This window comes from Lathamus discolor, chromosome 3, assembly GCF_037157495.1.
Source record: "Lathamus discolor isolate bLatDis1 chromosome 3, bLatDis1.hap1, whole genome shotgun sequence".
NCBI classification, from domain to species: Eukaryota; Metazoa; Chordata; class Aves; order Psittaciformes; family Psittacidae; genus Lathamus; species Lathamus discolor.
The window spans coordinates 21,041,845-21,068,586 of NC_088886.1; the positions used below are offsets into that span (position 1 = coordinate 21,041,845).

The 26,742-nt window shown below is 49.9% G+C and overlaps 3 protein-coding genes across 9 annotated transcripts in view; all 3 read right to left on the reverse strand.

The window, feature by feature from the left end:
* Window positions 1–9,366, reverse strand: part of DNM3 (dynamin 3) — a 187,710-nt gene extending 178,344 nt beyond the window's left edge. For all 4 annotated transcript variants that reach the window (XM_065673955.1, XM_065673956.1, XM_065673954.1 and 1 more), the window contains exon 1: window positions 9,205–9,366. In XM_065673955.1, the coding sequence (XP_065530027.1) occupies window positions 9,205–9,350 (146 nt within the window). In that variant the 5' untranslated portion in view covers window positions 9,351–9,366. The remainder of the gene's footprint in view (window positions 1–9,204) is intronic.
* A 6,516-nt stretch (window positions 9,367–15,882) lies between these two features.
* Window positions 15,883–21,489, reverse strand: METTL13 (methyltransferase 13, eEF1A N-terminus and K55). Of its 3 annotated transcripts, none has more exons than XM_065673958.1 (8): window positions 21,256–21,489; window positions 20,136–20,883; window positions 19,200–19,399; window positions 18,419–18,614; window positions 18,040–18,183; window positions 17,645–17,857; window positions 17,145–17,276; window positions 15,883–16,652 (listed from the first exon to the last, which is right to left on the reverse strand). In XM_065673958.1, exons 1-8 carry the CDS (start codon window positions 21,406–21,408, stop codon window positions 16,378–16,380), a joined length of 2,061 nt encoding a protein of 686 aa, XP_065530030.1. In that variant the 5' UTR covers window positions 21,409–21,489; the 3' UTR covers window positions 15,883–16,377. The 3 variants fall into 3 exon arrangements, with proteins under 3 accessions (XP_065530030.1, XP_065530029.1, XP_065530031.1); XM_065673957.1 differs by having other exon boundaries at window positions 17,645–17,860; XM_065673959.1 differs by lacking the exon at window positions 21,256–21,489 and adding an exon at window positions 21,095–21,235 and having other exon boundaries at window positions 17,645–17,860.
* Window positions 21,490–21,814: 325 nt separating this feature from the next.
* ITPA (inosine triphosphatase) lies at window positions 21,815–26,172 on the reverse strand. Of its 2 annotated transcripts, XM_065673975.1 has the most exons (8): window positions 26,013–26,148; window positions 25,855–25,912; window positions 25,710–25,774; window positions 24,877–24,950; window positions 23,994–24,025; window positions 23,154–23,269; window positions 22,548–22,624; window positions 21,815–22,038 (listed from the first exon to the last, which is right to left on the reverse strand). In XM_065673975.1, exons 1-8 carry the CDS (start codon window positions 26,073–26,075, stop codon window positions 21,918–21,920), a joined length of 606 nt encoding a protein of 201 aa, XP_065530047.1. In that variant the 5' UTR covers window positions 26,076–26,148; the 3' UTR covers window positions 21,815–21,917. The 2 variants fall into 2 exon arrangements, with proteins under 2 accessions (XP_065530047.1, XP_065530048.1); XM_065673976.1 differs by lacking the exon at window positions 22,548–22,624 and having other exon boundaries at window positions 26,013–26,172.
* Window positions 26,173–26,742: the final 570 nt, after the last annotated feature.

Here is a 26,742-nt window from a genome sequence, read left to right on the forward strand (position 1 = left end):
CAGTCCAGTGCCCAGCAGTAGTAATTACACATTGCAGCCCATGCAGTTGGGGTATGTCTTTAGGGGTGAGAAACTGAGTATCCAGACATGATACGGCCATTTACTATTTTTGTTTTTTCAAACAGGGTGGATAAACTCGGCATCTTTGAAAAGCCATTTTTCAAACCAGTGGCATCCTTCATCACCACTGCTGAACAACTGGAATTCTACAGCCAAAGAACTAGCACCCCAATTATCCATCACTTTCAGGTAAGCACACAAGTGGAATAAAGATTTTCAAATCTTGAAACTCATATACAGCACTATAACCTAGCAACCTAAAATGTCTCCTTGGATCTCACTTCCTTCATTCCTTTATGGAGCCAAGATCAATTATAGAAAAATCCAGAGGGGAATAGTACAAAAAAATCCACCCAAACAAATCTAGCCACAGGAATATGGTAAGCATTGACTCTAAAGATGAGAAATAATATATTTTTGAAAAGCCCTTAAACTCCAAATAAGATGGCAAAGGATTTCAGTCACACTAGCTGGGCACCTCCATCTTCATGCAGAAGCCTGGAGACAGAGCAGGTTTAGAAATCACTGTCATACTTCTCTTGTATCTGGAAGATGCTTTCTCTAAGTAGCCACAGCATTTATGCTCAACAAGCAGCCAGAAATTAGTCCATCTCCTCAATTTAAGTAAACATTATAGGTCTATGAGAAAAATTGAGGCCAGGAATTACTCTAGTCCTAGTGGTGAAGTCTTGCATTAAACATGACTGTCAACAGGCTCCCCAAAGTAGGGGACATTTGAACAAAGTCTGAGAAGGCATAGACTATTATTAGCAATCAAAATCATATTTTGACAGCAGTTCACATTGCATTTCTGCAAAGAAAAAGGCAAGCCCATTCACTGAAGCAAGGAAAGAAAATGTACTTCCTAGTACTAAAACCCACAGATTTTACATGATAGAAAGCTTTAAAGTCTCAAGAATTAATGTTTATAGGACTGAAAACTTGCCATACACAGCTATGAAAACTTGCCAGGCAAAAAACACAGAAGTGGCAAGATGAACAGTGCTCTGTTTGCAGTGATTATGCTCAGGCTGTAGGTTTGCTATATTAACATATCGGGAAGCTGCCAATGTGCAGTCTCGTCGGCAAGCCACTGTACGCAGGAGGCATCTGTCTTCCCTGGCAGGCATCCAAAACTTTGCTGCATCATCCTAATTCCATTTGTGAAAATGCCCTTTTTCCTCTTTCTCTTTTAAGATTTCACGAAAGCTTCTGCTATTTCCTGCTCAGCAGTGCTCTCCATCAATTCCAAACAGGGAAGGTGGGGGAGAAACCACAACACACAAGAAAAACCCACCCAACAATTCTCAGAATTTTTGTATTGAAAAGACTGAAGCAGACTTTGCAGACAACTGTATTCTCCCTAATCAGATATATTTGCTCTTAGGAAAGGACTTATTTGCATAGGATGTTGGTGCATGAAAGCCCATCCATCCTCAGGATGAATACTAATGCAGCAAGATTTTTTATCTCAATACAAGAAATGAACAAAAATTCTTTACTCACTTTAAATTGTTGACAATGTTCTAAATAGATGTTGGTTTGGGTTTTTTCAATCACAGCTGCCAAATACTATTAAAAATGTTCATTCAGAAAATATTTGAGTAAAATGTTTTCCTTTATAATATAATCCGATACAAACAGGAAGGAAAAAAAAAAAAAAAAAAAAGAATCTGATTGCAAGGATCAGAAAGAAAACATGACCCAAACACTGCAGACATAGCACGGCTACATGAACTCAGCTACTATATAGTTACTTGCATTTCAGCTAGTAATTCACCTCTGGATACTCTGTCATGACAAAACTATTACATATCACAAATTTTAGTGCAGTCACCAAAACCTAGAAAATATAAGCTCCTGCCCTTCTTCCCAAATCACACTGTTTTGAACTCAGATCTATCAATGCAGACTTTTTAAACAGTGATAATAGCATACAATCAGCTATGCCACATCCTAATCAAGTCCAAAAAGTTTCGCCTTTTCAGAAGCACTGTGAAAATATATTTATCTCTCATGTGGTGGACAAGGTGTATAACTGTATGGTTACCTTTCTTAGTACAATACAAGGTGTTCCAGATTATTTTGCACAGCTGAAATGTAACTGGATTCAAGTATTCTACTCCCCTCAGAATGTATACACGATTGGAACTGTAGTTAAAGGCAGCCTCAATTTATAGACAGAAAGGCAACTACACATGGAAGGTGGATGTTTCCAAAACAAGTTGTCCAAGTCTCTCGAACAACTTCACTTCTGTAGACATTTTATTCTTCTTTACCTGCCCATTTATCCTGCTTTGAGCCTGTAGTATGTGCAAATACACTGTCCATGACAACATAAAATCTGCTTAGCTAAATACTTAAATTTAATATCAGCCATGATCTCCCATCTCCCTGTTCACCAGAAACTGAATTATTACCATGAGAAACTTTTATACTAAAAGTCTGACCAAAAAAAAAAAAAAAGTTTCATGTTGCTAACATAGGAACACTAACAAAGTCATAATGCTGGAGGTCTCAGTAGAGACTCCTCACTCTTTCCAGCCTATTTCCCAGATCTGACAGACATTGGGGATCTTCTGTCAATATTTGTTTAGAACCTGAACAAAACAACAGGTGAGCACACAAGTGCACAACACTGCCTCTGATGGATTATGCTAAAATTTCTTCAGCAGCTTCCAGCTTGGCTGCTGGATCGATCTGGAACACAGCCCATTTTATCTGCTGCTGTGCAGCAGAGGCTAGTCTTAGAGTTGTTGTCGTGCTTGCCACCCAAAGCCCTGCCTATTCTCTGCAGGTGAGTCACACAGATCATTTTAGAGCATCCTCCACAGCTAAGCACCTCTTAATATATGTGTATATTTTTTGGGCATCTGCACTGTACATAGTAAGCAAAATACCAAACACATAAGGATAATCTAGCTTTGATCATACCATCTACAAGGGTGGAAGCCTAGCTGTATTACAGCAAATAGTAAGTCTCCTGCATATCTGAAGAATGATACCTTGGTGATTTTGCACAGGAACTAGGATGCAGAAATATCATGCTAGGTACTGAATTAAAAGCTTGACTTCTACATACAAATTATAAAAGCTGACATTATCGCTAGACACTTCAGTTGAAATCCTCTCTTATGTATACCTATGGTATCCTTTGCATCCCAGAGGCTATCACAGACAACAGTACTTGGCAGTACATCAAAGCCCAGGGTGCAGTTAAATGTGATTTTGCTCCTCTCTAGTTCAATAATGCTGCCTTGCTCATCTCAGTGCAACTTGCTGAAGAAAAAAAATGCAAGGTCACAGTTAAATAATACTAATTTCCTGTTCTCAGCATATTTACAGTACTACAGGCTTTACACTGCAGGCACACAGCATTAGAAGGATTCCCAGTAACCCATTACACAGAAGCACAGCATATAAGTTGAGTTTATAGGCTTCTGTTTACTAGAAAATGCACTTTTTTAAAAAATAAAAAAAAAGAAAAAAAAAAGATAAAAATGGCTTCTGCCCCTCCGTGCTTGCATTTAAGCAGACACTGTTTAAGAAGCCCATGAATACTTAAAAAATATCACTTTGCTCACTGATCAACTGAGGGATAGCAAACCACAAACACGATCCCCCTCAATGAATAAGCTGTTAAAGGCACAACCTAAAACCAGCAAATTTTAAGATTATATGCTAAAGTCTTCCTTTAGAAATAGGAGCAACTTGAAAATAAAGGAATTAAAATGTAAATCCTATACACAGTTAACAGTACAGACTCTAGGTATATACATGTGGATACAGATGCAGGCAATGTTTAAATCGCAGTTTGAGGTCATACAGCAACTCAGTACAAAGAAGAGAACAATCATAGAATCATAGAATCATAGAATGGTTAGGGTTGGAAATGCTTATACTTCTATTTCTCTGCTGCAATCCATAGCAGCATCACTCCCTATGTTCACAGGTGAATGTCCAAACAATCATATTTATCTAAACTGGAAAGCCTTGTTTTCTATTTCCTCTACAAAGAAAAATAACGTAAGCTTGAAACATTTGCACAATCAATGTCCATCAAGAAACTGCAAGACAGCAAAGGTCCTTGTTATTTGTTATTTCAATACTACAAAATCACAAGAGTGGGTTCCTTCCTGAAGGCAGCCAGTATCAGGATACATAACGTTATACAAGAGTTTAGAGTCAGACAAGCTGAAGTGTCTTTATATTAAGAATCAGGAAAGCTGAGATAAAGTTAAGTGGATACATATGATCTGAATAAAAAAAAAAGGACAGATCTCTCACTAGGTGACTATTCACTTTTTTAAAGTGATCAGAGGTGTGCAGGCACCGTTAGTACCCTGATGGATTGAACTTCCAGTAATAACTGCCACTGAATTTGTATCATTGATTTCTCAGAAGGCACTCGAGACCAGACTGGGGTTTTTTGCAGGCTTCTCTTGGCAGAGTTTTGAGGCTTTTCTGAAGTCTAGGTCTCAGACTTCAAACACTAAGCTTGAGTTCATTAAAGCAATAAAAATGTTTAGAAAAAACAACTTAAAATCCACAATGGAGTTACATTTACAGAAAAAAAAAAACTAGGCCAGGATACAAAAAAACTGTACCCCATCAAAATGGCCAGGTTTGTTCTTCAACTTCCAAATGTAAAAAGGTATTTGGGGAAAAAACCTTAATGAGCCACTGTCTCACATGCTGCTGTTTCTGTTTAATGGAATACCCAGAAACAATTCTTGCTTTCAGTGCAGAGTATTTTGATAACTACACTAATACACTCAATACAGCTGTACAAAGGCTTAATTAGTCAGGAAAAGGAGCGGCTGATTCTCATTTCCAGAAGATCCTTAAGATTAAAAGTATAGATAGCACCACATTTTATTTTGTGTCTCTGACTACTTAGCTTTTTCATGCCTGTTTCACAAAAGAGAATTCTCTGTAAAGAAGTTTTTCTGTCAGTAACTAGTAACTAAAGGAATAAAATATCCACAACAATTTTAACTTTACCTCCCCCAGGAAGCACACAATCTATGTGTCTACTTTCTTTGGAGAAATTCTCTGCCTCAGCAGCCAGATTTAAAGTCCTTTCTCTTTTCCTAATGATTCAACGCAGTCTTTTCACAACTGCCATCTCGAGAAAAAAAAAAAAATGAGCTGAGTACACAAAGAATCATAATTTGGGGGGAAAAACTACATATGTCATAATAAATAGCTGTACAACATGCAGCAACCGTAAAATTATCAAAAGTGCCTCAGATCAAAAAACTGCAAAGCTGTATTACAAAACCAGACCTCAGGCTCTTAAAATGAAAGCGCTTGTTTGATTGTGACTGACAGGCTCACAATCAAGAGTTCATGTCTCCTATAAAACAATTATTTGGCCACATGCAGTTTATATTAAGCAGGGAATGAAGTAAAGAGCTTTCAGCATTGAAATCTAGTTATTAATTTCTCATTATTTGTAAGAATAAAATAGGGTTCTGATTCAAATGTAGAGAAGAGGCCCTGACAAGGTAGCCTGCCATCTGTGCCTTTAGTTATCTTAAAAGCCCATTTGGATGTATGAAATAATAGGAAATGCTTTCTCTCCAAATACAGTTTCCAGGGGTTGCTTCCTGCCATTCCTTTTCTTTAAGTAACCCTGTTATCATCAAAAGCAAGATGTTTAATAAGTACAAACAAAATCTAAGGTCATGGTCATGTACTCATCTGTCGCAAAAAACGTAAGCCCAGGCAAAGTGCCCATCTCCCACTGGCAATCTGTTGGATTAGATGTTTGACTCCCCTTTGCGCTTTTGAATCTCCCTCCCACCAGCTTCTAACAGAAGATTGCACTAGCTCCTTTGCTTCAAACACCGGCTCAGTGTTTTAAGGGCACATGTACTTCTATTACAAAGAGCAGCAAGCAAGAACATTTGCTCTCCAGACAATACCATTTCCTTAAATAAGTGCCATGAGCTCTAGTTACGAACACATGAAGGTCTGACCCATAAATGGAAATCACTATTGTCCTCGGGTGCTCTTTGGAATCTCTGTTTCCACCTAAATATAAAAAGAAACTTCAGAGGAAACCCTTCAAATACAGTCCTTGACTACCAAACGAAGAGGTCTCCTTACATACAGAGAAGCAATAAGTGAAGAGCGAACTCTCCGAATGCCTTAGCAGATACTAATCCAAATAGTACCAATAATGGCTACATTGGGAAATTTGACACTGCCCCACTCCAGCCCTGTTCCAAGCCAACCTAGAATGACACAAACTGCTCTGGGTGCCACTATTCCCACAGCAGGCAAACATGGAGAATTCATTCTCATGCAACACCAGCATTAATGTGTATCAAACATGCAATCTAATCCAAACATATCCACTGACTGTTGTTAGTAATTAAGGATGCCATGTGCACCTAAAAAAGGCTTAAGGCTTGGTACTACCCTAGTGGCAGTTACGGATGTGTGTCATTCAGCAGCTTTAAAAACAACAGGACTTGAATCCCACTTCCAGAACCATCTGCCAGGCCATATCCTTCACGACCTTTCTAATGCGTTCATTAGATGGTGGGTAACACAATATATACTAACATGTTTCCCGAGCAGTTAGGATCCATAAATAAGCTGCAATTCCAATACCACCTGCAAGCTAGAAAATAGGTTTCCTGTGTCCAAGCAGAAAGAAGTCATGCTTCCGCAACCAAAGTCCCCATGAAGGACTGAAACAGGCACAATGGTTTAGTAGCTACAAGCAGCAGAGAATAACAATTGTATCCCAGAGCTACGAAGAACTTTACTAACCCCACTAGAGCTCCACTAACAAATACTCGGGTTATCAGCCATCATCACCTTTGTAGGAATACCCTGCCCTCCACATGGAGGATAGCACACCTTTCTCTTACCTATTACAGCTGTTCCTGAAGACAGGAGATCCTGAATGTCTCTCTCTGTAAACTGGGGAAAAGTGGGAGAAGAAACACCCCCAAAAAACCCAAACCACAGAACTGAAATCCCAAAACAAAAAGCCATCGGAATTAGCACTCAAACCAGTGCAATGGTAGGACTATTTTGATGTGAGTTTCAAAGCTGTGTTACTATTAGCTAGTGTTCACCCTGCGGTTAATAACGCATCATACAATGCATCACTACCAAAAAGAAATGAGCATAACATCCCTATAACACATGCTACCTCTATAAGCAATATTAAGACAGATAAAAATGCAATAAACTTTGCGTTTGCAGAGAACAGCTTCATTATCCCATGAAAACAGGCACATGCTATTGCTTACTAAAAAGAGCCATAGATAATTTTGTCTGCTACTCTGACAAACAAAATGATCTTCAGACCTCAGGGATATTTATTAATCTGGCTCAGAGGGTTCTCGCAGCTTAGCAAGTATACATCTGCTGACCACACATACTCACTCAGTCTGGAGAAAAGGCGTAAGTAAAACATAGTTGCTGAAATATCATTAAATAGGTTTGAAGTAATGCATTCTAATGTCACATTTGCAACAGGCTCCAAGCTTGCAAGTAGGGAGGTACTACAGATCTGTAGTATCTATCTGTATCTCAAGAAGTTACTGCATGAAACAATAAGGCAAACTCAGATGGGTTTGAAAGAATCCAAATTCCAGATCCTATGTGACAAGAGACACCCTGGTGCTTCACAGTAGTCTGTAAGCTCTTCTCTGAAAAGACTCTCTTGGAGTGTTCACAGGCTGCATGGGTGAAAAAAGTCACTGCCCTTTGCTTTTCTTCATAATTCTTCCTAGAAATGTCCACATCTCACTCATGCAGCTGGTTCAAGCTTCTTGTCCAAATGGGCTGGATTGGTATAAACTGTTCATTTCCACCTTTCAATCAAGCTAGGCACATCCAGACAGCAGAGACAGGAGTGATCCTCTCCACCTGCAGATCAGATGGAGCAGATCCCTCTCGCAGGGGAGCAATAATAAGCATCTGGGAGCACTACAGAACAGCTGGATCTAGAGAAAGACATCAACCCACAGTGCCTGCTGTTGGATGTCACCCCAGACAAGGGTTTGCCACAGGGACCAAAATACCCTTATTGACAAGAAAGATGAAGATGCCTTTCCTCCTCAGCACACATGGTTTGCACAGCTTCGTGGACATAGATCAATAAGCCAAAAGGCTGCAGTAATACTTTTAAAAGACCTGCTTAAAAAAACACCGTAATAATTCAATGGCCACTAGTGATTTCTGAGAGTCTCACTTGTGATTTCTAAACTTCAGAGACCGGCAGTACTGTCAATATCAGTCTTTCAGCAGAAAGAAGTGTAAGAACTCACATTTAACACAGCAAGAGTAAATTCTGAAGTGGAGATGAAGAACAACTGCATAGTATTATTATACTGTATATCAAGAGTTATGGTCTGACACATGGCTAGGTTGTGGGGAGACACAGCATTTAACATTACCTTCAGTGAAGATCTCCGTGCACAGAAGTTCCCCAGTCACTGACATACAACAGCACTTTTGATCCTATATGCAGACTAACGACTTCAGCTACGCTCTGAAAACACCACTTCCCTCTGAGAGCCTGCACGCTCTTTGCTGCAAACGCAGCAGGAACTTTATGAAGCAGCACGTGAAGTTCATGTTCATGTCAGGAGCTCTTCAGAGACGCAGTCTGACCGCTGAAGGGACCACCTGAATCATCAGGCTTCCCCTTGTTTCTTTCAGAGATTGTTAGAAGAGATGCCAATACCCATATCCGCGTTAGGACGGCACAAATTGTAAGCAGCGCTATGAAAACCATTAGCCGACCTGACCCAGAACACCCACCGGAATCAGGATTTAGGGCTTTAAACACTTTTTTTTCCCCAGACAGCGGTTAAGCCCAGCACCGGGCACACGGACGCGCTCCGGCTTCCCCGCGCCGCGCCAGGACCCGCCTCACCACCCCCCCCCCCGCCCGCGGCACCGGAGGGCCGTACCGAACACTCCCGTCCGGCACGGAGCCACGACCCCCCCGCCGCGTCCATCCCCGTTCGCAGCCAGGCTCCAACGGCCGCCACGGGCTCGCGGCTCTGCGACCGTTGGAAGGACGGACACGACAGCCGTTAGGAACGGCGCGCGCTGCCGGGCGGGGGGAGAGGGCGCCGCTGAGGGGGCGTCTCGCGCCCGCCGCCTCACCTGGAGACGCAGTTCTCCAGCACGGAGCTCTTGCCGGCGCTCTGCCCGCCCACCACCGCGATCTGCGGCAGGTCCAACAGGCAGCTCTGGCCCAGCGCCGCGAAGGCGTCCTGCAGCCGGTTCACAAGCGGGATAAGCCCCTCCATCCCGCCGCGCCGCCTCTCCGCCGCTGACAGGTAACGGGCGGCTCACTGCGCATGCGTGCCATCAGCGAGGCGGGGGGCGGGGCCTCCGCGGGAGGGCCACGCCCCCGGCCGGAGCTGGTCGGTGCGGCTGGCAGCCGGACCGGCTGTGATGGGGTGCCGTTTGCTGCTGCCCCGCAGCGGCAGTCTCCTCCCACCGGTCACCGGCAGAGGCCAGCAACATCCAGGGCGCATCCCCGGGGTCACCCCGGCCGCCTGGAGCCGCCGGTCAGCCGCTGTCCGCTCGGGCGGCTGCGTGCGCTCCTCCCCGCACAGCTGGCCTCGGTGCTGGGACCCTTGGGCGCAAGGACCACTGTCCACCCAGGTCCGCCTACCGACCAGAGACCGCCACGCTGCTCCTCTCCCCCAAAGCCTCGACCCTAGCCAGTCACCCTACAGCGGGCACAGGGCCATGCCCGGCTGTGCCATCCGCCAGCACCCCAGTGGAGGTTTGCTTGTGCTCTTCCTGTACGAGTTTGGCATCAAACTAGGAACAGGGCCAAACCAGGAGCTCACAGAGGAGCTGGGTCCCACCCGCCAGCATGGGCCCCGGCAGACAGCTGGCTTCAGCACTTCCCAATCTGCTGAGCAGGATATTTTGGAGCAGTCCCAACGGCTGAATTCTTCTCGGCTCCCACCCACGGTGGGAACGGAAGCAGGGGAACCATGATCCATACCCACAGCACACGGGGGACCCTGGCAAGCAGCACCAATGTTAATCCATGGGCAGGAGCGTGGCCAAGGTCAGACACATGCTCACCAGCATCATGCCAGGGCAGGCCTGAGAAGCCAGGTCCAGCAGGGCTAGTAGCAGGTGGATAGTTCAGGAACAGGCTGGAAAGCGATTAGAGGATCTGAGCCACATCACTGAGGTGGGTTCAATTAAAAATGCATACTGAGGCTGGGCTAAAAGCACAGGGGAACAACAGAGACTAGATTTGTCTGTGATTACTGGCAGCAGACACAACAGAAAAATATCCAAAACAGAGGCTTTAGAGTCCTGCAGTGATAAAAGTTACCCTCTGTATTAAACCAGACACCAGCCTTGCTCAGCATGTAAAGCAAAACAAAAGGGAAGTACAAACATCCCGCAGTCTGACATATACTGACGATCGGGAGGATTATCAAAACTTCTTGGCCAGAGCTCCCAATAAGTGTAAAAAGCTACTCCTCACAACTGAATGACTTCTAACCCTGGAAACAAATGAACAGTTTCATTTAGCTCTGGATGAAAAGTTTCTAATCGGCATAACGCAGAGAGCTTCACAGAGTGGCAGTCACTTTGCCACTGAGGTTAGATCGACTCCCCAGCACCACAGCCTCTGGGAAAAGCCTCACAATGATCTCTACCTAGAGAAGGCCTGGGGCTTATTGACATTATTATGCCAATTAGCCGCATGATTATTTTTTCCACACTCCTAAGCGAGCAGGCTATGCCAGGAGGCACTACACTAGCTGCCTGGCCTTCCTCCAGTTCATGGGTTTCTACAGAGGCTGGAAGCTGGGAAGAACAGTATTATGCTCTGGCCAAATCCACCCCCCTGTGACCAGTGGAGCACTTTATGCTGCAGTGAGATAATTAAGATCAGTAGAAGAGCAGCTAGCAATAGCATTGCTTCTCCACAAGAGACAAATGAAGATTAAAAAAGGCACAATGCCTCGGGAGCAACGCTATGCACACCTGCAAATTGATAACCCCAGTAACTGTCCTGTCCATTAGGTCTTTAAATTACACCTTTCTTTGCCTCAGTAATTAAGAAAAAAGAATATTTAAAACATCTATAAATATCTATGATTAGGAAAAGTTTGAGTTACTCCCCCAAGTCTGGGAAGTTTCCAAACTAAACGTCTTTGTCTGTGGAAGCTGAGTTAAAGCTGCTTAGAGACCACACTTGCCCTACAACTCCACCACTTACAAAAACCACCCCCCAGAAAAAAAGCCACAAGCAGCCAAGTATAGAAAAAGCACAAACATTTTCATTATGCATGCCCATGTTATCAAGAGGGTTCTCATTTTTCCAACAATTTCAAGACAGCAGTGAAGAAAAGAGGAAGGGCACCTGAGTGAACCCTCAGGTCTCTGATTTTTCTGTCTTCTCCAGACAGCTTGATCCAAACCCCATGCAGAGCCCAGCCTGGCTTTCCGAATTTGCTGAGATTCAGAGTGAATAAATTAAAAGGGATTGTACTAGCAGAGACAATTGCAAAGCTTCTTGCAATAACCTGAATAACCCTGGAAAAAACAACCCAAACCAGCATCAGAGGGCCATGCAAATAAACTCTTTTCCTGTGGAGCACCAGGTACAATTCCCAGGAACATAGAGCTGCATTGCTCACTGGTTAGCACCTAAACATGCTCTGTTTTTACCCTGCACTCAGTTTTGCCCCATGATATTTATCATTTCCTTTTGCCACATGCCAGGCTTGGCAAGGAGAAACAACCTTCACCAACCACATCTCCCCAGCAAGGAGGGAAGGGTGCCCTGCTCCCCAGGGTGGCAGGCCAGCCCCACGAGCACCACTGCCTCCATCAGTGTAGTCTGTTCACTTCTATATGTCACCAGCTCCTGCACAGCTTGCCAAAGACCCCTAGCCCTGCTAAAGCCTCCAGTGCAATTCAGATCAAGCCTACAAACAGCAAGTTTGTCCTTCCCTGATTTCCAGAAAAATATATGGCAGTCTGGCTTCAGGGTGCAGCTGTAGCATCTGAGCCACAGACTTTTACCCACAGACACTTGCTCCTAACCAGGCAGTGTGATGTTAAAACTGAGGACATTTGGATCAGATCCCCAGGCTGCTTTATAAACACACACCAGTACAATTCATTTCATGAAAAATAGGTTATATATAAACTACCAGAGTGGAGCTCTGCAGACACCTGCAGTGAAGAGCCAGGCATGCTCCCCCGCCACAAGAGCAGGCAGGACCCCAGGGAAGCAGAGCACCAATGAGGCTGCATCCTCCCCCCAGGAAGTATTTAAAAGAGGCAGGCTCCTTCATGCATAATCTTCTCTCCAGGGACTTTCCTCACCTCCTTCTTGCTTCAGATACAGACCCAGAGTCTTGCAGAGCTGTTCAGGCAGACTGATGGGCACAAAGCATGAGGAGATGTGGGCAAGGAGCCCCATGCACAGGGGAGCTCCCAGGGTCTCAGCAGCACCTGGCTCTGTAGTGCTGGCATGAAGGTCCCAGTCTGCATTATGCCTGTATACTAGGAGGAGAGGTCAGACCTTGAAGCTGCAAAAGACACAAAGCCAGAAAAAGCAAGCCAGAGTGGCTGCAGCATTTCCCCCTGTAAAGAGGAGGCTCCTTCTGCCTCTCCCTTGCAGCCTGTGGCAGTTCTGACACTCAGATCACAGGACTGTGACACCCCCATCCCTATCCTATCTGGCATGGTGGCCTGTCCCCTGCCCTGTGACCTCCAGCTGCATCTTTTAGTTGGGTGCATCTAGTTGCAGGGTAGAAAACAGCCACCGTGCTGCATTGCAGCCTGCAGAGGTGTTTCCCTGCAGCTCTGGGTACCACAGGAGAGAGCTGTACTCCCTTGCTGCAGCCTGGCAGCATGCCTGCTTCCTTGGTCACAAAGACAGGCAAGCCAAGTACTTCCCCGAGGGAACATTTCATGCACAAAACATTTCCCAGGCACTTCCAGCCTCTGGGATGTGGCTGTCGCAGCCCTTGCTGTGCTATGATCCTGCCATGACCAGGCAGCAGCAGCATCCCTGGCCAGGCTCACCCCAGAAGAGTTCTTCCCAGCCGGAGGGGATGAGCCTCAGTGCTCAGTCCCTGCCCCTTTTATAACTGCAGAATCTCTCCCAACTGCTTGAAATATTTTTAGCTGGTGCCAATATGTCCCCATCCACATCCACCATCTTCTGAGAGAGCAGCCACTTCCAGTCCTTCTGAAGAGCTGGGATCTGGGCTGTGACAGCTGAGGACTTATACCATATAGACTATATGTGTAGCACTCCACTACTGCCTGCCTCATAGTCTACCTTGCCAGCTGCCTGGCCACAGTCACCCTGGGCTAAAGAGCCTTCGTGGCTGAGCACAACCAGCTGCATCCCTACACCCAAGATGGCAAAACCCAGGGCTGACCCATTAACTCCCAGTGCCTTGCCCACTGGAGCAGCAGCAGGACACGGATGCGATGCTCCAAGAGAGATTCAGGCTGGACCGGACAAAAGCACCCTTAGCTGGCTGCAGCTTCAAGCCTTAGCCATGCGATGAGGTGTGTGACCATCTCTTTTTGTGCTGGGAAATCCAGGAAGGAAAAAAGTCTACATCTCAAAGCCAGTGGAGGTTGCTAAGTGACAGCAGAGCTTGTTTCTATCCCACCACTTACAGCATGCCTCCGCTGCAAAGGAAGGAAGTGAGGAGTGAGGGATGTAAACATGAGTATACTGCCAAAACACTCAACAGAGACACAGTTGCCAAACATATACACTAGCTGCATGTTTGGGCTGCCAAGAGAGAAATATTTACTATACATCAATTATTCCAGCCTTGGACCATTCTACCTGCAGAGAAGGATTTCATATATTTGCAGCACTCATGAATTTCTAATTTTCCAGCTGAAATGTATTTCCAGACCAAACTTGTAGGGCTGTCAGTAGCTGCAAGGACAGCTGCAGTGAACTGAGATTTCATCCTTTCGTTGTTTCAAACAGATGGCTTTTGTTTTCTCACCAGGATGTGGCCTTATGCAGCAATTAGGAAGCACAACAGAAAGGCAGGATGGGACAAGAGAGGGATGAACACAGCCTTTGTGTGAGTTCCTGGGGAGGAAAGGAGATGGTTTCGGTAAAATAAAGGGCACATACACAAACCCGTAAGAATTATGTTGAGAATTGAAAACTAAGTTTAAAATAGACTAAATGCAACACTTCTGATCCAGTTGAGAAATTTTAGTGGGCCATTGCTAAGCTGTATAGATAACAGGTATCTCTCAGAAAAGTGCTTATTGCACATGAGCTTTAGGAAGTAACTGCTTGGGGACAACCAGACTTCCACCCAACTCAAGCTCCAGCCTTGTCTCTCCCATTGACCAGCACCCACATGCTGCTCTGAACATACTACAGCAAGAGGAGTGAAGCAACATACAGAGGGCATGTGCCCACTCTGCCATCCTTTATCTGAGGCAGGGAGCAGGCCAGCCCTGCTCTCCAGAGCCTGGGAACCATCAAAAGTACTTACTTAAAAAACCAACTGTGTAGAAGTGGGCCAGCCCAGGGAGAAGTAGGGAACCAATTTGTCCCCCTGTGTGAAGGCAGGTAACATTGGAGAAATGATCTGAACAGAGAAGTTTCCAAAGCAGAATCTGGTGGCAAAACAAAATATAGCCACCACAGTTGCGGATCAGAGGGATGTGCTCATTGTCAGTGTGGCTGACAGTGTCTCCTGGGCACAACCAACCACACCTCGTGCATTTTCATGGTGGCCTTAATCCCCACCAGTTCAGGGGGTGAGAGCCCTTGGAGTGCCTTGGGGAACTGCAAACCTTTGGTTCTCATGCACCCTCTCATTTGGTTTTCCAAACCCAGGATTTCCCACAGGTGGAGGAGTGCTGTTTGTGGTTGAGGAAGAAACTGATGAGTGTGCAGCTCAAACATCCCAGTGGGACATGGTGCAGGACCTGCAAAGCTGGCGACATGGTTCTGGCGGTGATGCTGAGATGAGGCTGCTGTTGCCTTTGTGGCAACAGCTAGGTCAGATCCCTCCCTCCCTGAGCTGTTTCTGGTATGTTGTTACCACCGTGGGATGTCGAAAGGTGGCTGGAAAGGGTTTGCTTTGGGAAGCAGCTGTCTGAAAGATGCTCTTGCTCAGGATGCCAAAGGCACAAGAAAATATGGGATGAGGGTACTGGGTCAGTGTCAAAGCTTCATGCTGCCTGAGAAGGTTGTTACCTTGACATCTACAAGCCAGGCCACTTTGGTAACACATCCGACTCATTTTGGTACCTGCTGTTGCAAGGAAGAAAGAAGAGTCCCCCTCCCAAATAGCTTCTGATGAATGTGGGAGAGCCAGCAGGGCAGCTGCTCTGTAACCAGCCAGGATGCATGTCTCAGCTGTTAAGCTAAAACATCACAGTGAAAGAGCAGGCTTTGAAACTCTGGGGAAGAATAAAATAAGCTACCTGGGCAGAAACGGGATGCTGAAACCAGGACAGGGGACAGCAATGCACAGCCTTTTAATCCTGTGAGAAGGCTGACCTCTGCCAGCTGGGCAAGCAGTTTGGTGTGCCCAGGGGCCCAAACACAGGGCTGAGTCCCTGCTGGCCCAGGGGCATGAAAAAGGGTTGGAAACTTAAGTGGTTACAGTTCACAGTAGCAATGGGTGGAGACACAGAGGAGGGGCAGGCACATAGCAGGGTCCAGTTTGGGGAAAAAGTGGTGAATGGGCAGTGCGGTACAATGGGCAGCTGGCTGCCCCCAGTATGTGCCCTTGAGTAGTGGAGGTGACTGTACCTTTTCAGGGGTGCTGGACACTCCAGAAATAAGCCTAGTAAAGCACTGAGGGCCTTGAAGCAGCCCTGAGCACTTTTATTTTCACCACTCCCAGTGCACCCACACACATTACCAACCAGGCTTAGAGCAGGGCTGAGGGCTCTGAACAAAACACCAGTGACCAGGGATGCTGGGGATGAGGCAAGGCAGCATCGGAGGGAAGGAGCTGTGCTGGAGGGGAAGGGAACAGTCAGAGGGACATTTTTTCCCCACAATGGGAAAACAATAGGGACAGACCCAAACCCACAGTCCTGCAGTACCTTCCTCTCCCCACCACCCCAACACTGCCCCTTGGGCAGCACAGCCTTCCATGGTCCTGGATCCCTTCCGAGGGAGTGCCTCCCCGTGCCAGTAACATCCTTCAGATAGACCTAGCCCAGCACCAGCCCACTGGGGGCAGCAGTCCCAGGCATAGGCACCCCTCTGCTACGGGGCCACAGCACCCATGTGAGGACTCTCCCGTTCAAGTGGCATCATGGCCCCTCTCAGAGGATCTTGACAGCCTGCAGCATGTCTGCCAGCACATACGACCTGTCCCAGGGGCGCCCAGGCTGCTGCAGAGCCCCCTCCAGCACCTGGGCACGTGCCCCCAGCTCTGTGGCGTCCAGCTGGCTCTCAGGGTTGAGCTGGCAGAACAGGATCTCATTGACCTCCCCTTCAATGCGCCGCACGTAGAGCAGCGGGAAGACCTCCCTGAGGGTGGCCAGCACTGACTCCTTCAGCTGGGCGTCGCGGCATACCAAGTTGAGCACGAAGACTCCTGCAGCAGGATGAGAGGACTGGAGTTCAGACCAGCCTGTGTAAACTGCCCTGTTCCCCACCTCCCTGTGGGAATGCAGCTGAATTGGTGCCAGTCTGCTGCAGACATCTCCCCCATGGCAGCACAAAGAGTACTGCCATTCCCGCAGTGCCCTTGGCTCAGCTCCATGTTCTTGCTGCCACACTGGTTGTGGGTGGCCACAGGATCTGTTCCCAGGTACCGCCTGCACCATCTGCCTTCCCCCAACCTTTCCTGGCCCCACAGGATGTCTCAGCCTGCCTGACCCAGCAGCACCACCCTGCTCCCTGCTGTCACAACACCCACTGAAATACCCAGATCCATGAGCTGCCAGCAGCGGGGGATGCCACACAGCAATCCTGGATGCAGCCACGGTTCTCCAGGATGAGAAATGGTGGCACAGTCCCATTATTCAAACTTCACACAGGACGGGGCAGCCTGGCTGCAGAGATATGGCCAGATCTCCCCTCTTACCTTCTGGCTTGAGGATGGCTTTAACTTTATGCAGAAAGTGCTTTTCCACAAAGGCTGGGGGCGGGCAGCTCATTCCCACTGTGAGGTCTTTGCTGTCCACATCAAACATGATGGCATCGTACTGGGCCGAGGCTGCAGGAGGGAGTGCAGAGACTTGTTAGCCCATGGGATAGAGATAAGCTGTGCACATAGGGAAGGCAATGAATGGGGTGGTCAAGACTGTCCTTCTGCCATGTTATGGCAACTTCTCTCCCTTGGAGTTTCCAAATGAAATCCAAAGGCAGCAGCCCTCAACACTGGGAGAGGCAGCAAATCTAAGTCCCCTGCACATGTTGGCAAGGACAGGCCTGTGAACTGCAGAGACCTGGCAAGGCTGGAGCTCATGACACATGGCAGGAGATAGGCAGGGATGGGGAAGCAGAGGGTGAAAATAGCTCCAGTCCCCAGAAGGTCACCCAAAAGGCTTGATGGGGTGTGTGGGACGCTCCATGATACAGTACCTTCAGCTGCTAGCTTGGCCACATAGTCCAGGCCATCAGAGACGTGCACCCGCATCCGTTCACCCTGGGAGAAGCCGAACCAACGTGTGGCCACCTCCAGCATGGAGGGGTCAATCTCCACCACGGCCACACGGGCCTGCGAGAAGTAGTCATGGATGAAGAGGGGCAGGCTGCCCCCTCCGAGCCCGACCACCAGCACTGCCAGCAGGGCTCCTGCTAATGGACAGTGTACAGTGAGCCACCAGGATGAAAATGTTCCCACAGATCCTCCCACACGCCCACCCCCAACACCCCTGTGGGAAGGGTGCATGGGTCACTTTGGCCAGGAAAGCCTTTCCCCAAGCATCTGGGGCATGAGGACACATGGGTGCCTGCCCCCGGCATGGCCTTGTCACCTGAAAGGGGTTCAGGGCCCCCCAGCAGGCAGAGCCCTGCAACCATGGCTTTGTGGTGCTCGCAGCACAGGTAGCTCTTGTCAATGGCTCCAGGTGCCTCAGCAAGACTGGGCTTCTTCTTGTCCTTCCTCCGTTTCTTCTGGCCTGAATGACAGGAGGCATCAGTTTGTCAGGCATGGTGGGAAACAGGGGTAGCCACCCCCAACCCCTGTCCCACCCACAAGGCAAGCAGCGGAGTGTAGAAGAGCTCCCCAGGCTGCTTCAGGACACGGCAGACAGGTCTCAGAGGGACTTTTATCTTCCTCCTGTATCAATCTCACTCTCTGCCACCCCAAAAAGTCACCCTTGGCCCCTACCCCTTCCTACTTGCCCCATGTACCTGGGAGAGGGGTGTGGGCCAGGAGCCGAGCCTCCGACTGGACCACGTTCCTATTGCGAAGGAAGATGAGGCGACGGAAGTAGCAAGTGCCATCCCCCTTCACATCCTCCACAACATACTCCCCACTCAGGGGGCTGGTGTCACAGTGCCGCACTGTCCGCACCCCAATGTCCCCTCCCACAGACAAAAAGGGCACCTGAAGGAAGACCAAGGGACTAGTGTGAGGAAGGAATGGCTACAGGAATAGACCCTGGCATTGCTGCTGTCCTAAATAGCAAGGACAAAGCAGATACAGTGTAGTAGCAGTGGGAATTACTGTAGGCAGCTGTAGGGAAGCTGGGGACACAAGCTATCCTCCTCTACACACACACTGGGGTACAGAGAGCAAACACTCCAAGACTTCTTGCAAGAGCTCAGGCTTGAGGAGTTGGGGCAGGAAGGAGGAGACAGAAGGGATAGGAGAAGTTAATGCCAGGATTAAGAAGGCGCCAGGTGTTTCAGGATGCCTGGTTTTCTTGGGATGCTGGTTTTTTGAGAGCAAGGAGTTCACACTGAATCCTTCTGTGCAGGCACCTCAAACCCTGCCTACAAGCAAAGGCAGCCAGCTGGAGGGAAAACTGAGAAGAGCTGCACCTGGGCAGTCTCCTCCCCACCAAGGCAGCCAGCTCATGTACTGCAGCTTGGTCTCCCTTGGAAAAAGAGGGAGTTGCTGCTGGCAAAGTGCCAACCTGTCCCCAGTTTTGGGGAACAAAGTGAGGGGTGCCAGAGCAGTGAGACTCACCTGCTGCCGGGCAGGGAGGCCCGGCGGGGCCAGTTCCATCACCTTTCCTGACAGCTCCGACTGGATGCTGGCCATGCCCTCGTAGTGCTGTTCCCTGTGCAGGGCCACTGTGACCAGGCGCCCAAAGCCCGCGCTGGTGGCCAGCTGCCTCCGCCCTTCCTCTGTCCCAAAGAGCCACTCCGTTTCTCTGCCCTGTGGGACTGCAGAAGGGGCTGCCATCAGCCTGTGCCAGTCCCGTAGTGACCACCCCAGCTTCTGAGAGAGGAGCCACAGCGAATGACAAGACATCATGAAGAGGTAATGCTGCATGCCTAGAGCTGTGCTCTGCAGCCTTTAAGAGAACAGGGACCTCCCCCATTTTGGGCAGGTTCACACAGGAGGCTGAAAAAGCTATGTCTAGTAAGAAGGGGGTGTCCAACAGCCTCATGACCTGTCTCTAGGCTGTGCTAACCCCAGCTTTGCAGGTGCATCAGGAGGAGAGTGCTGATGGCAGAACCTGACGTGCCTCCAGGAGACGCAAGCACAGAAGCAAAGCACACCCCTGCGCAGGCTGGACCTGGCACGTCAGAATGCCCACACAGACCAAAGAGGCTTTTTTGTCTGTGTCTGCTGTGCTGTGGATTTATGCAGTGATGTGCTATGGTGGCGGTCAACTGGATCAAGGCAGAAATCACCACCTTGGAGGCAGGACAGGCAGCATCCCTCTACTGCCAGATGGGTGTCTACTCAGCCAGCAAGGTCTATGCCAGATCTCTGCCTGCGCTACCAGGCAAACACATGACCCACCATGAAGCCAGGACTAAACGTCAACCGAACCCTGTACAGGCATGTTATTTCCTTCTCCAGCCCCAATTTCAGGAGGGCCAGGATCACTGGCCATTTTGCACCTCCTGGTCAGAGCACTATCTCATTGCAGACAGGACAAGCTGTACTCACTGATGAAGATGGCGAAGGAATTGTCCCGGGAAGGTTTCACTGAGGAGCTGTCAACCACATGCAGCGTGTAGCGAGGCCTCCTGCTCTCTCTGTCACACAGATCCAAGGAAACCTGCTCCTCGCAAGGTGTTTTGCTCAGCTGGCTGCAGAGCAGGGCATAATGCTGCCTGTCTTTCACTGCTGCCACCAGCTGCTCCACACTCTCCATCCGCATTGGCTTGTCCTGCTCCTCAGGGCAGATCTCCAGGATCTGTGGTGCCGAGCCAGTGATCTTCCTGAACTTCGTCATGACACAGATGAAGACTGGTAGGACAAACTGCTGCTTGGTCCCACTGTCAGCCACCTGATGGACACGCACGACCCAGCCTTCCTGGGAGAAGTATTCCACTGCTTTCTTCAGCACATGGGCTTGAGCCAAGGAAACACAGAGGTAGCGCCCTCCTACCTGCAAGACCCGGCTGATCTCACCAAACATCTTATCCACCTTATCTAGAGTGGCCTCCTCTTCATCAGTGAGGATAGCATCCAGTGTGCCTTTGTCCAGGACCACATGAAAGTGAGCATCAGGGAAGTTCAACTGAAGCACATCCATCAGCAGATAGCTCATCTTTGGCCTCTTGCTCTTGCTCCGCTCTTGCATCTGATGGATCACTGCATTGTTGATGTCGATGTTCACGATGTCCTCGCACATCCCCACATCGTACATCTGCTCACTCAGCTCAGAGTTCCCGCAGCCCACCACCAGAACCTGGGGAGCAGCACAAGAGCAGCGTGATGGTGAAAACACCCTGGAAATGTGCCCCAAAGCATTTTACTAGCAAGTATCAGCCACGCCTCCGAGCCCTCTGTGAGAACCACACCTGCAAACCCGTTCTCTGTGGCCCTAAGATAACGTTTCCAACCCTAACAATTCTGCGATTTCCATACAGAAAAGTCACACAAGCACAGAAGCGACGGACCTGTTTCGGCTGGGGACGATCTGGGTGTTTTAAGCCCTGAGATCCCCAGGCCAGGAAGTTTAAGCTGGGTCACGGCGGCGCAGAACTCGCCGCGCAGGAGTGGTCCGGTAGGGTGAAGGCTCGGCCCGGGGACACCGCGCTAGGTACCGGACAGGGCTCACCTTATCGCGTGGCCGGACATACTTGTGCAGGACGGGGCAGAGCTCGGGGAAGGCCCCGTACCACTCGAACGGGCGCTGCCCACGCTGCTGGAAGAACCGATCCCAGTACCGGGCAGAGCCGAACTCCCCGGGGCTGCGGGGCAGCAGCTCCATGGCCGGCCTGCCTCAGAGCCAGCGCCGGCACCGCAGCCCCTCCCGGCGCACATGGCCCCTCGCCCGCCGCGCCGCGCGTGACGCCATCGGCGTGCGCAGAGCGCTCATTGGACACAGCGGACGATTGGCTGCGTGTGCCGTGCCCCGCCCCGCCCTCCCCCGGAAGTGAGACCAGCCCGGCCTCGCCTCCCGTGCGCCCGGCGCGGCCAGCCTCGGGCTCGTACCTCCGCGCCGCCCCGGCCTCCCCTGCTCCACCCGGCAGAAAGGGCGGCAGGGAATGCCGGCAGGAGCGGGGCGCCCCAGGCACAGCAGCCCCCGCCAGCCTCCCCTGAGACGCAAGCGTGCAGCCCCCACGCGCCGGGGTCTGCAGCTCTGCTGAAGCAACAAAACCGGGCAGGGAAAAAGGTACCGGTGGCTCCAAAACGAGCAGCTTTAATAACAGCCCACAGAGAAACGGAGCTCCCCCAGGGCTGCGTGTGACATGGAGAGCCACGGGGCAGCTATGGAGGCTAGCTGGGGCCTGAGTGGGGCTCTGTCGAGTTGCTCTGATGAAAGAAGGCGGAGAGCTCACTCAGCGCTCTGTAACGGTGCGAGATGGAGTTCTTCACTGCCTTGGGCAGTTCGGCGTAGCTGGAGAGGAAAGAAACCACAAATTTCAGCAGCAGAGATTCTACAGCAGGGCCCATCATTGTCCTGTCCTCACCCGTCCCCCTATGCTCACTGCAGGTGACCCTGCTTGGCTGAGGCCTGTAGTCACAGGCTGGCAAAGCAGACAATCACAGTCTGGATCCAGGAGATCCCTATAACCTGCCACGTTCAGATCCAGGAGGACATTTTCCCCCTGCCACCTTTCTTCAGAAGCATGTTCCTCCTGACACACAGCCTTGACCGTTTAGATTGGATATAAGAAGGAAGTTCTTTACTGTAAGGGTGGTGAGGCACTGGAATGGGTTGCCCGAGGAAGCTGCGAATGCTCCATTCCTGGCGGTGTTCAAGGCCAGGTTGGACAGAGCCTTGGGTGACATGGTTTAGTGTGAGATGTCCCTGCCCACGGCAGGGGTTTGGATCTTGATGATCTTAAGGTCCTTTCCAACCCTAACTATTCTGTGATAAATCGCTGTAGGTGGAACACCACTCACGTCTGGTTGTAGCCATCTGGTTGAAAGCAGGGATCCCAGCCAAAATCTCGAGGGCCTCTGGGCTCCACTATCAGCCCCTACCACAAGAAAGTAAAAGAGCCCTGTGACCCATGGTTCTGCAGTTTTGCAGTCGCATTTCAAACACAGACTAAAGAGCTACATGTAGATACAGTTCACACTGTGGCCACCACAGGCTCACTGCATTGGTGCTGTCTTCTTCCCAGGATGTGAGCAAAATTAGCAGCCCCAAACTAAGCACCCCATTGCAGTGCCCTGTGTTGACAGCACCTTTACCCCCCAATTAACAGAACTAACATCTGCACTCAAATACAACCCTGCCAGAGGGAGATGAGGGAGCTGAAGAGACTTATAACAGAATTCAGTGCATACAGCTGGGTGAAAGGGCTGCAGCATTCCACACCCACCACCTGCCCTCTCCATCAGCCTGTTCCCAGCTTCTCCCATGGAGAAGCTCTGAGGGCGTTTGGTGACCCAGGGGCCACTAAAATTGTCAACAGAGACAATGCTGCCAAGAGAATTTGCAGCCCTCCTCCCTCAGCATGTTCCCTCCCTCAGCATGTTCCCTCCCCCAGGCACACCACCTACATGAGTCTGGCCTTTGAACAGCTTCACTGGCTCCTCTGGGTTTCCAGTGCTGAACGCAAAGGTACAGAGAGCGTAGGCAGATTTGTCTTCAAACCCAGCCAGCAGCTTGTACAGGCCTGAGCGACACAAAGGATCCCGAGTTACAGCCTCTCCCTCGGAGCAGAACATACCCACCTAGAGACGGATTGAGGGAGTATTCTACGTTCACAAGAGAGGAAAAACTACTGGAGGTGACAAAGCTCAGGCACAAGGATGCTCTTGGCTGGGTACCTCCTATGACTGAAGTCAGAGCCTCTGATCTAACACAGAGTGAGCAGGACCCCGCTATTCATTTGTGAGTGAAAGCAAATGAGCAAACAGCAGCAGAGAGGACTAAAGCCCACTCTGAATCAGCATGATTAACACTCATGCTCATGATGCCAGCATGGGATTTGCAGCCACACTCTTAACTGCAGGATCAAAAGCAGTCACTGCACACCAGGGGTGGTGAACACTAGTGGAGATAGGCCTGCACAGAAGCCAAAGGGAGCAGCAGTACTTCCAGGTCACACTGATGACAGACAGGAAGTTTCCACACACCCTGCCACCATGCTGTGGAAGCAGGAGTCTGGAAATCCAGCAATGATGCCAAAGCTACTGGGAGGAAAAATATCCCATGAAAAAGAGCACAGAACAGGCTGAAGGAAGGAATGCGAAGGGGCAGAGCTGGACAGAGAGGAAAAGAACTAGCTGTGAAACAGACAGCATGACGTGCAAGCACACCCAGCAGAACCCAGCATGGGCAGGGATCCATTTTGAAAAGGACTGTTACATGCAGAGCAGTAACATGGGAAGCAGTACCTTCTGGTTTGAGTTTTTCCAGGAACCATTTTCTGAAGGGGAAGAACAGAGGGAAAATTCATTTTTGCTGCTATTACCTCAGCAATACAGGCATCTTTGAGACACTGCTGCCTACATTTTCAAAGTCCTATGAATCCTTCTTAAATGTGTTGTCAAATCACCTCCTTCTGGACTACTTACCAATGATGACAGACTCAGCTCTTAAACCAAAAGGGACACAGTGAAAACAGCAGCGGAGTATTTAATTTACTGCAGTACTGGGGTCTAGGTAGATAACCCAGCTCTCAGTTATGAGCACTGACATGTGAAAATACATTTTTTAACAGAACTTGTTCACATCTTACACCCAGTTCTAGTGCCAGCTTCATCAGATAAAGTTTTTGTGTCTCTGCTTAGCTCAGCAGGGATAGTTTGGAAGAATTAATCATGCTGGAACTTAATTCCAGAAGCTAAGGCAGCATTTTGTTAGTGGGGTTACACTGTAATATAGTAATCTTGTAATCTGCTGGATTAAAGCACTCCCTGTGAGAACCTACAGGCCACTCACCCCAGAGTCCTGCTGACATACATGGTGCCTTTACTACACAGAGCCCTGCTATGGTGCCATATTCCCAATCTGGCCGCAAGAGCAGGCACTGTAGATCAGAAACCAGAGCCAACAGTTCAGGTCTGTTTCTCTTGTCCTGCACCATGACTTTCAGCAGGGCTCACGGCATTAAATCCAGTCCCTGGGGTGCAGGATGAAGCTGAGAACACAGACCAATAATCACCTCCCTGACCCTATTGGTCCTGGCACATGGAGAATCCCCTGTAAAGCATACCCTGCCGGCCTGCACTCTCAACTCCAGAGCACAAAAGGTGAAGCAAGGTCCTTCCTACTTACATGTAAGGTCCTGGAAGCCCCCCCAGGGCATTGAAGCACAAGCAGGTATCCTCTACTATAACCGGTCCCTGAACCTACAGTGAAAGCCGAAGAGATGGAAACTTTAGACCTAAAAGAAGACATGACCTCAAAACCCATTTTCTTGCGCTATCCTAGTCTCACATTTCCCCAGTAACAGGAATATCACAAATATTCACCAGTTATTAGAGCTGTTTACCTCAAAGGCAATACACACCAGACAGACAGAATCTAACCCATGCTCTCTCCTGAGGCAGGGCAGAGGGACTGAAGAACAGCATTAAAGATCTCACATGGAAAAAAGAGAGCAGAGCTGAACATTCCCTGCCTTCCTGGGGGCCAGGAATTTCCCAGGAAAGGGAAAGCCTGTGTCCTGGAGGAATGCCTGCATTTTCCTTGAGTCCCAACGCTCACTTGGTTCTTTTAAGACACCCATCACAGAGACAGCTCTGGAAAGTGATCCATCAAAAGCTCCAGCTCACAGAAAACCCTGTATGCTGCTGCTGCTCGAGCTGGCCTGAAGGAACTGTCATATCCTCCTGCTGCTCAAGGGACACAGGAGGCCAAAGGAACAACAGCAGGACAGCCAGAACACTGTTACCAACAAGAAATCACCATCATCTGAAGGCCAGAAACAGCTGGCTGACAGGAGCGCAGCGAGGCCAGACCAGGCCCAGATGTACGCCTTACTCTCCTCACGCCATCCCGGGTGCCCCAGTGCCCCCGGCTGCCTCCTGTCCCGCCGGGGCTGGGGTTCCCCCGCCCCCTCACCACCGCCCGAACCGACGGGAAAGGGGAAAGAGAAAACGAGAGACCTGCCGGGCGGCTTCGCGGCACTTCTGCACGGAGATCTCGTCTGGCTCCCCCTGGTACTCCGGCACTGGGAACACAAACACCGGTGGTGAGGACACCGCCGGGCCATGCCGCACCGGCTGCCCACCGGACCCGCGGCCAACTTACAGTCAATCTTCTTCGCCACCAGCGTGTACGGAGAGGAGTCCCCAAGGATCTGAGTGACCTGCGGAGAAAGGAGGAAAACCCGCCCGTCAGGCCCCGGCCCCGGCCCCGGCCCCGGCCCCGGCCGCACCCGCCGAGCGTTGCCAGGCAACCGCCCCCACCTCCTCCAGCTTTTTGGCGTTCCCCGTCACGAACACCACGCTCCGCCGGGCCGGCGCCGCCATCCTCACCGCCCGCGGAGTCGCGCCTGTGCGCCGAACAGCCAATCAGCGCCGGCAGCGGCACCCCGCCCCGCCACACCCAGCCAATGGGGAAGCCTTCCGACCTTCCCGTCCTCCGAGCGCTTGCCACTCTGCTGTGCGCAGCGTCTCCCGTGCGCATGCGCGGGAGCGTCACGGGCAGTCCCGCGAGAAGAGGCGAAGGGGTGGGCAGCCGCGCCGCGAGCACTCCTGTGGGGCAGCGGGGCCGTGTGCCTGCGCTGTCCGCGGCCGCTGACGCCCTGTTTACCTCCCCAGCGTTTGGCAGCGGCTGCCGGAGGAGCGCACTCCCTGTGTTCCCTGAGGGGTAATCACACGTAGCTGGGGGAATCGGGCAGTGGATCGTGGTCCAGACTCTGCTGTTGCTCTCGCCCGGGCTCTGGCACGTCTTTGCACTCTCTGCTGCTAAGATTTCCCGTGTAGGAGTGGTCGGGTTGCAATTTGTGAAGGCAGATGCAGGGCCAGCTGTAGCAGAAAGTCCTGGAGTCACGACGTGGTCCCTGCTGCCTTGTGGAGCCCTAGAGGAATGGGTCAGTGAAGCCCAGTGATCCCCAGCAACAGGGTGCAGGGGGACAGCACCCTGCGAAGCAGCAGGGGCCTGGGAGCTCTCTCAGGATGAGACCCAGCCCTACCA

Coding starts and splice junctions, on each gene's coding strand:
- METTL13 (XM_065673957.1), bottom strand. CDS start 21,408: ATGGAGCTGCTGCCCCGCAGCCCCGGGGAGTTCGGCTCTGCCCGGTAC. Junction 20,884..21,255: donor ATGTCCGGCCACGCGATAAG/GTGAGCCCTGTC, acceptor GCTGCTCCCCAG/GTTCTGGTGGTGGGCTGCGG. Junction 17,277..17,644: donor GGCCAAGCTAGCAGCTGAAG/GTACTGTATCAT, acceptor TCCCTCCTGCAG/CCTCGGCCCAGTACGATGCC.
- ITPA (XM_065673975.1), bottom strand. CDS start 26,075: ATGGCGGCGCCGGCCCGGCGGAGCGTGGTGTTCGTGACGGGGAACGCC. Junction 24,026..24,876: donor GGGCTTCCAGGACCTTACAT/GTAAGTAGGAAG, acceptor CTTCCCCTTCAG/AAAATGGTTCCTGGAAAAAC. Junction 22,625..23,153: donor TGTTCAAAGGCCAGACTCAT/GTAGGTGGTGTG, acceptor TTCTTGTGGTAG/GGGCTGATAGTGGAGCCCAG.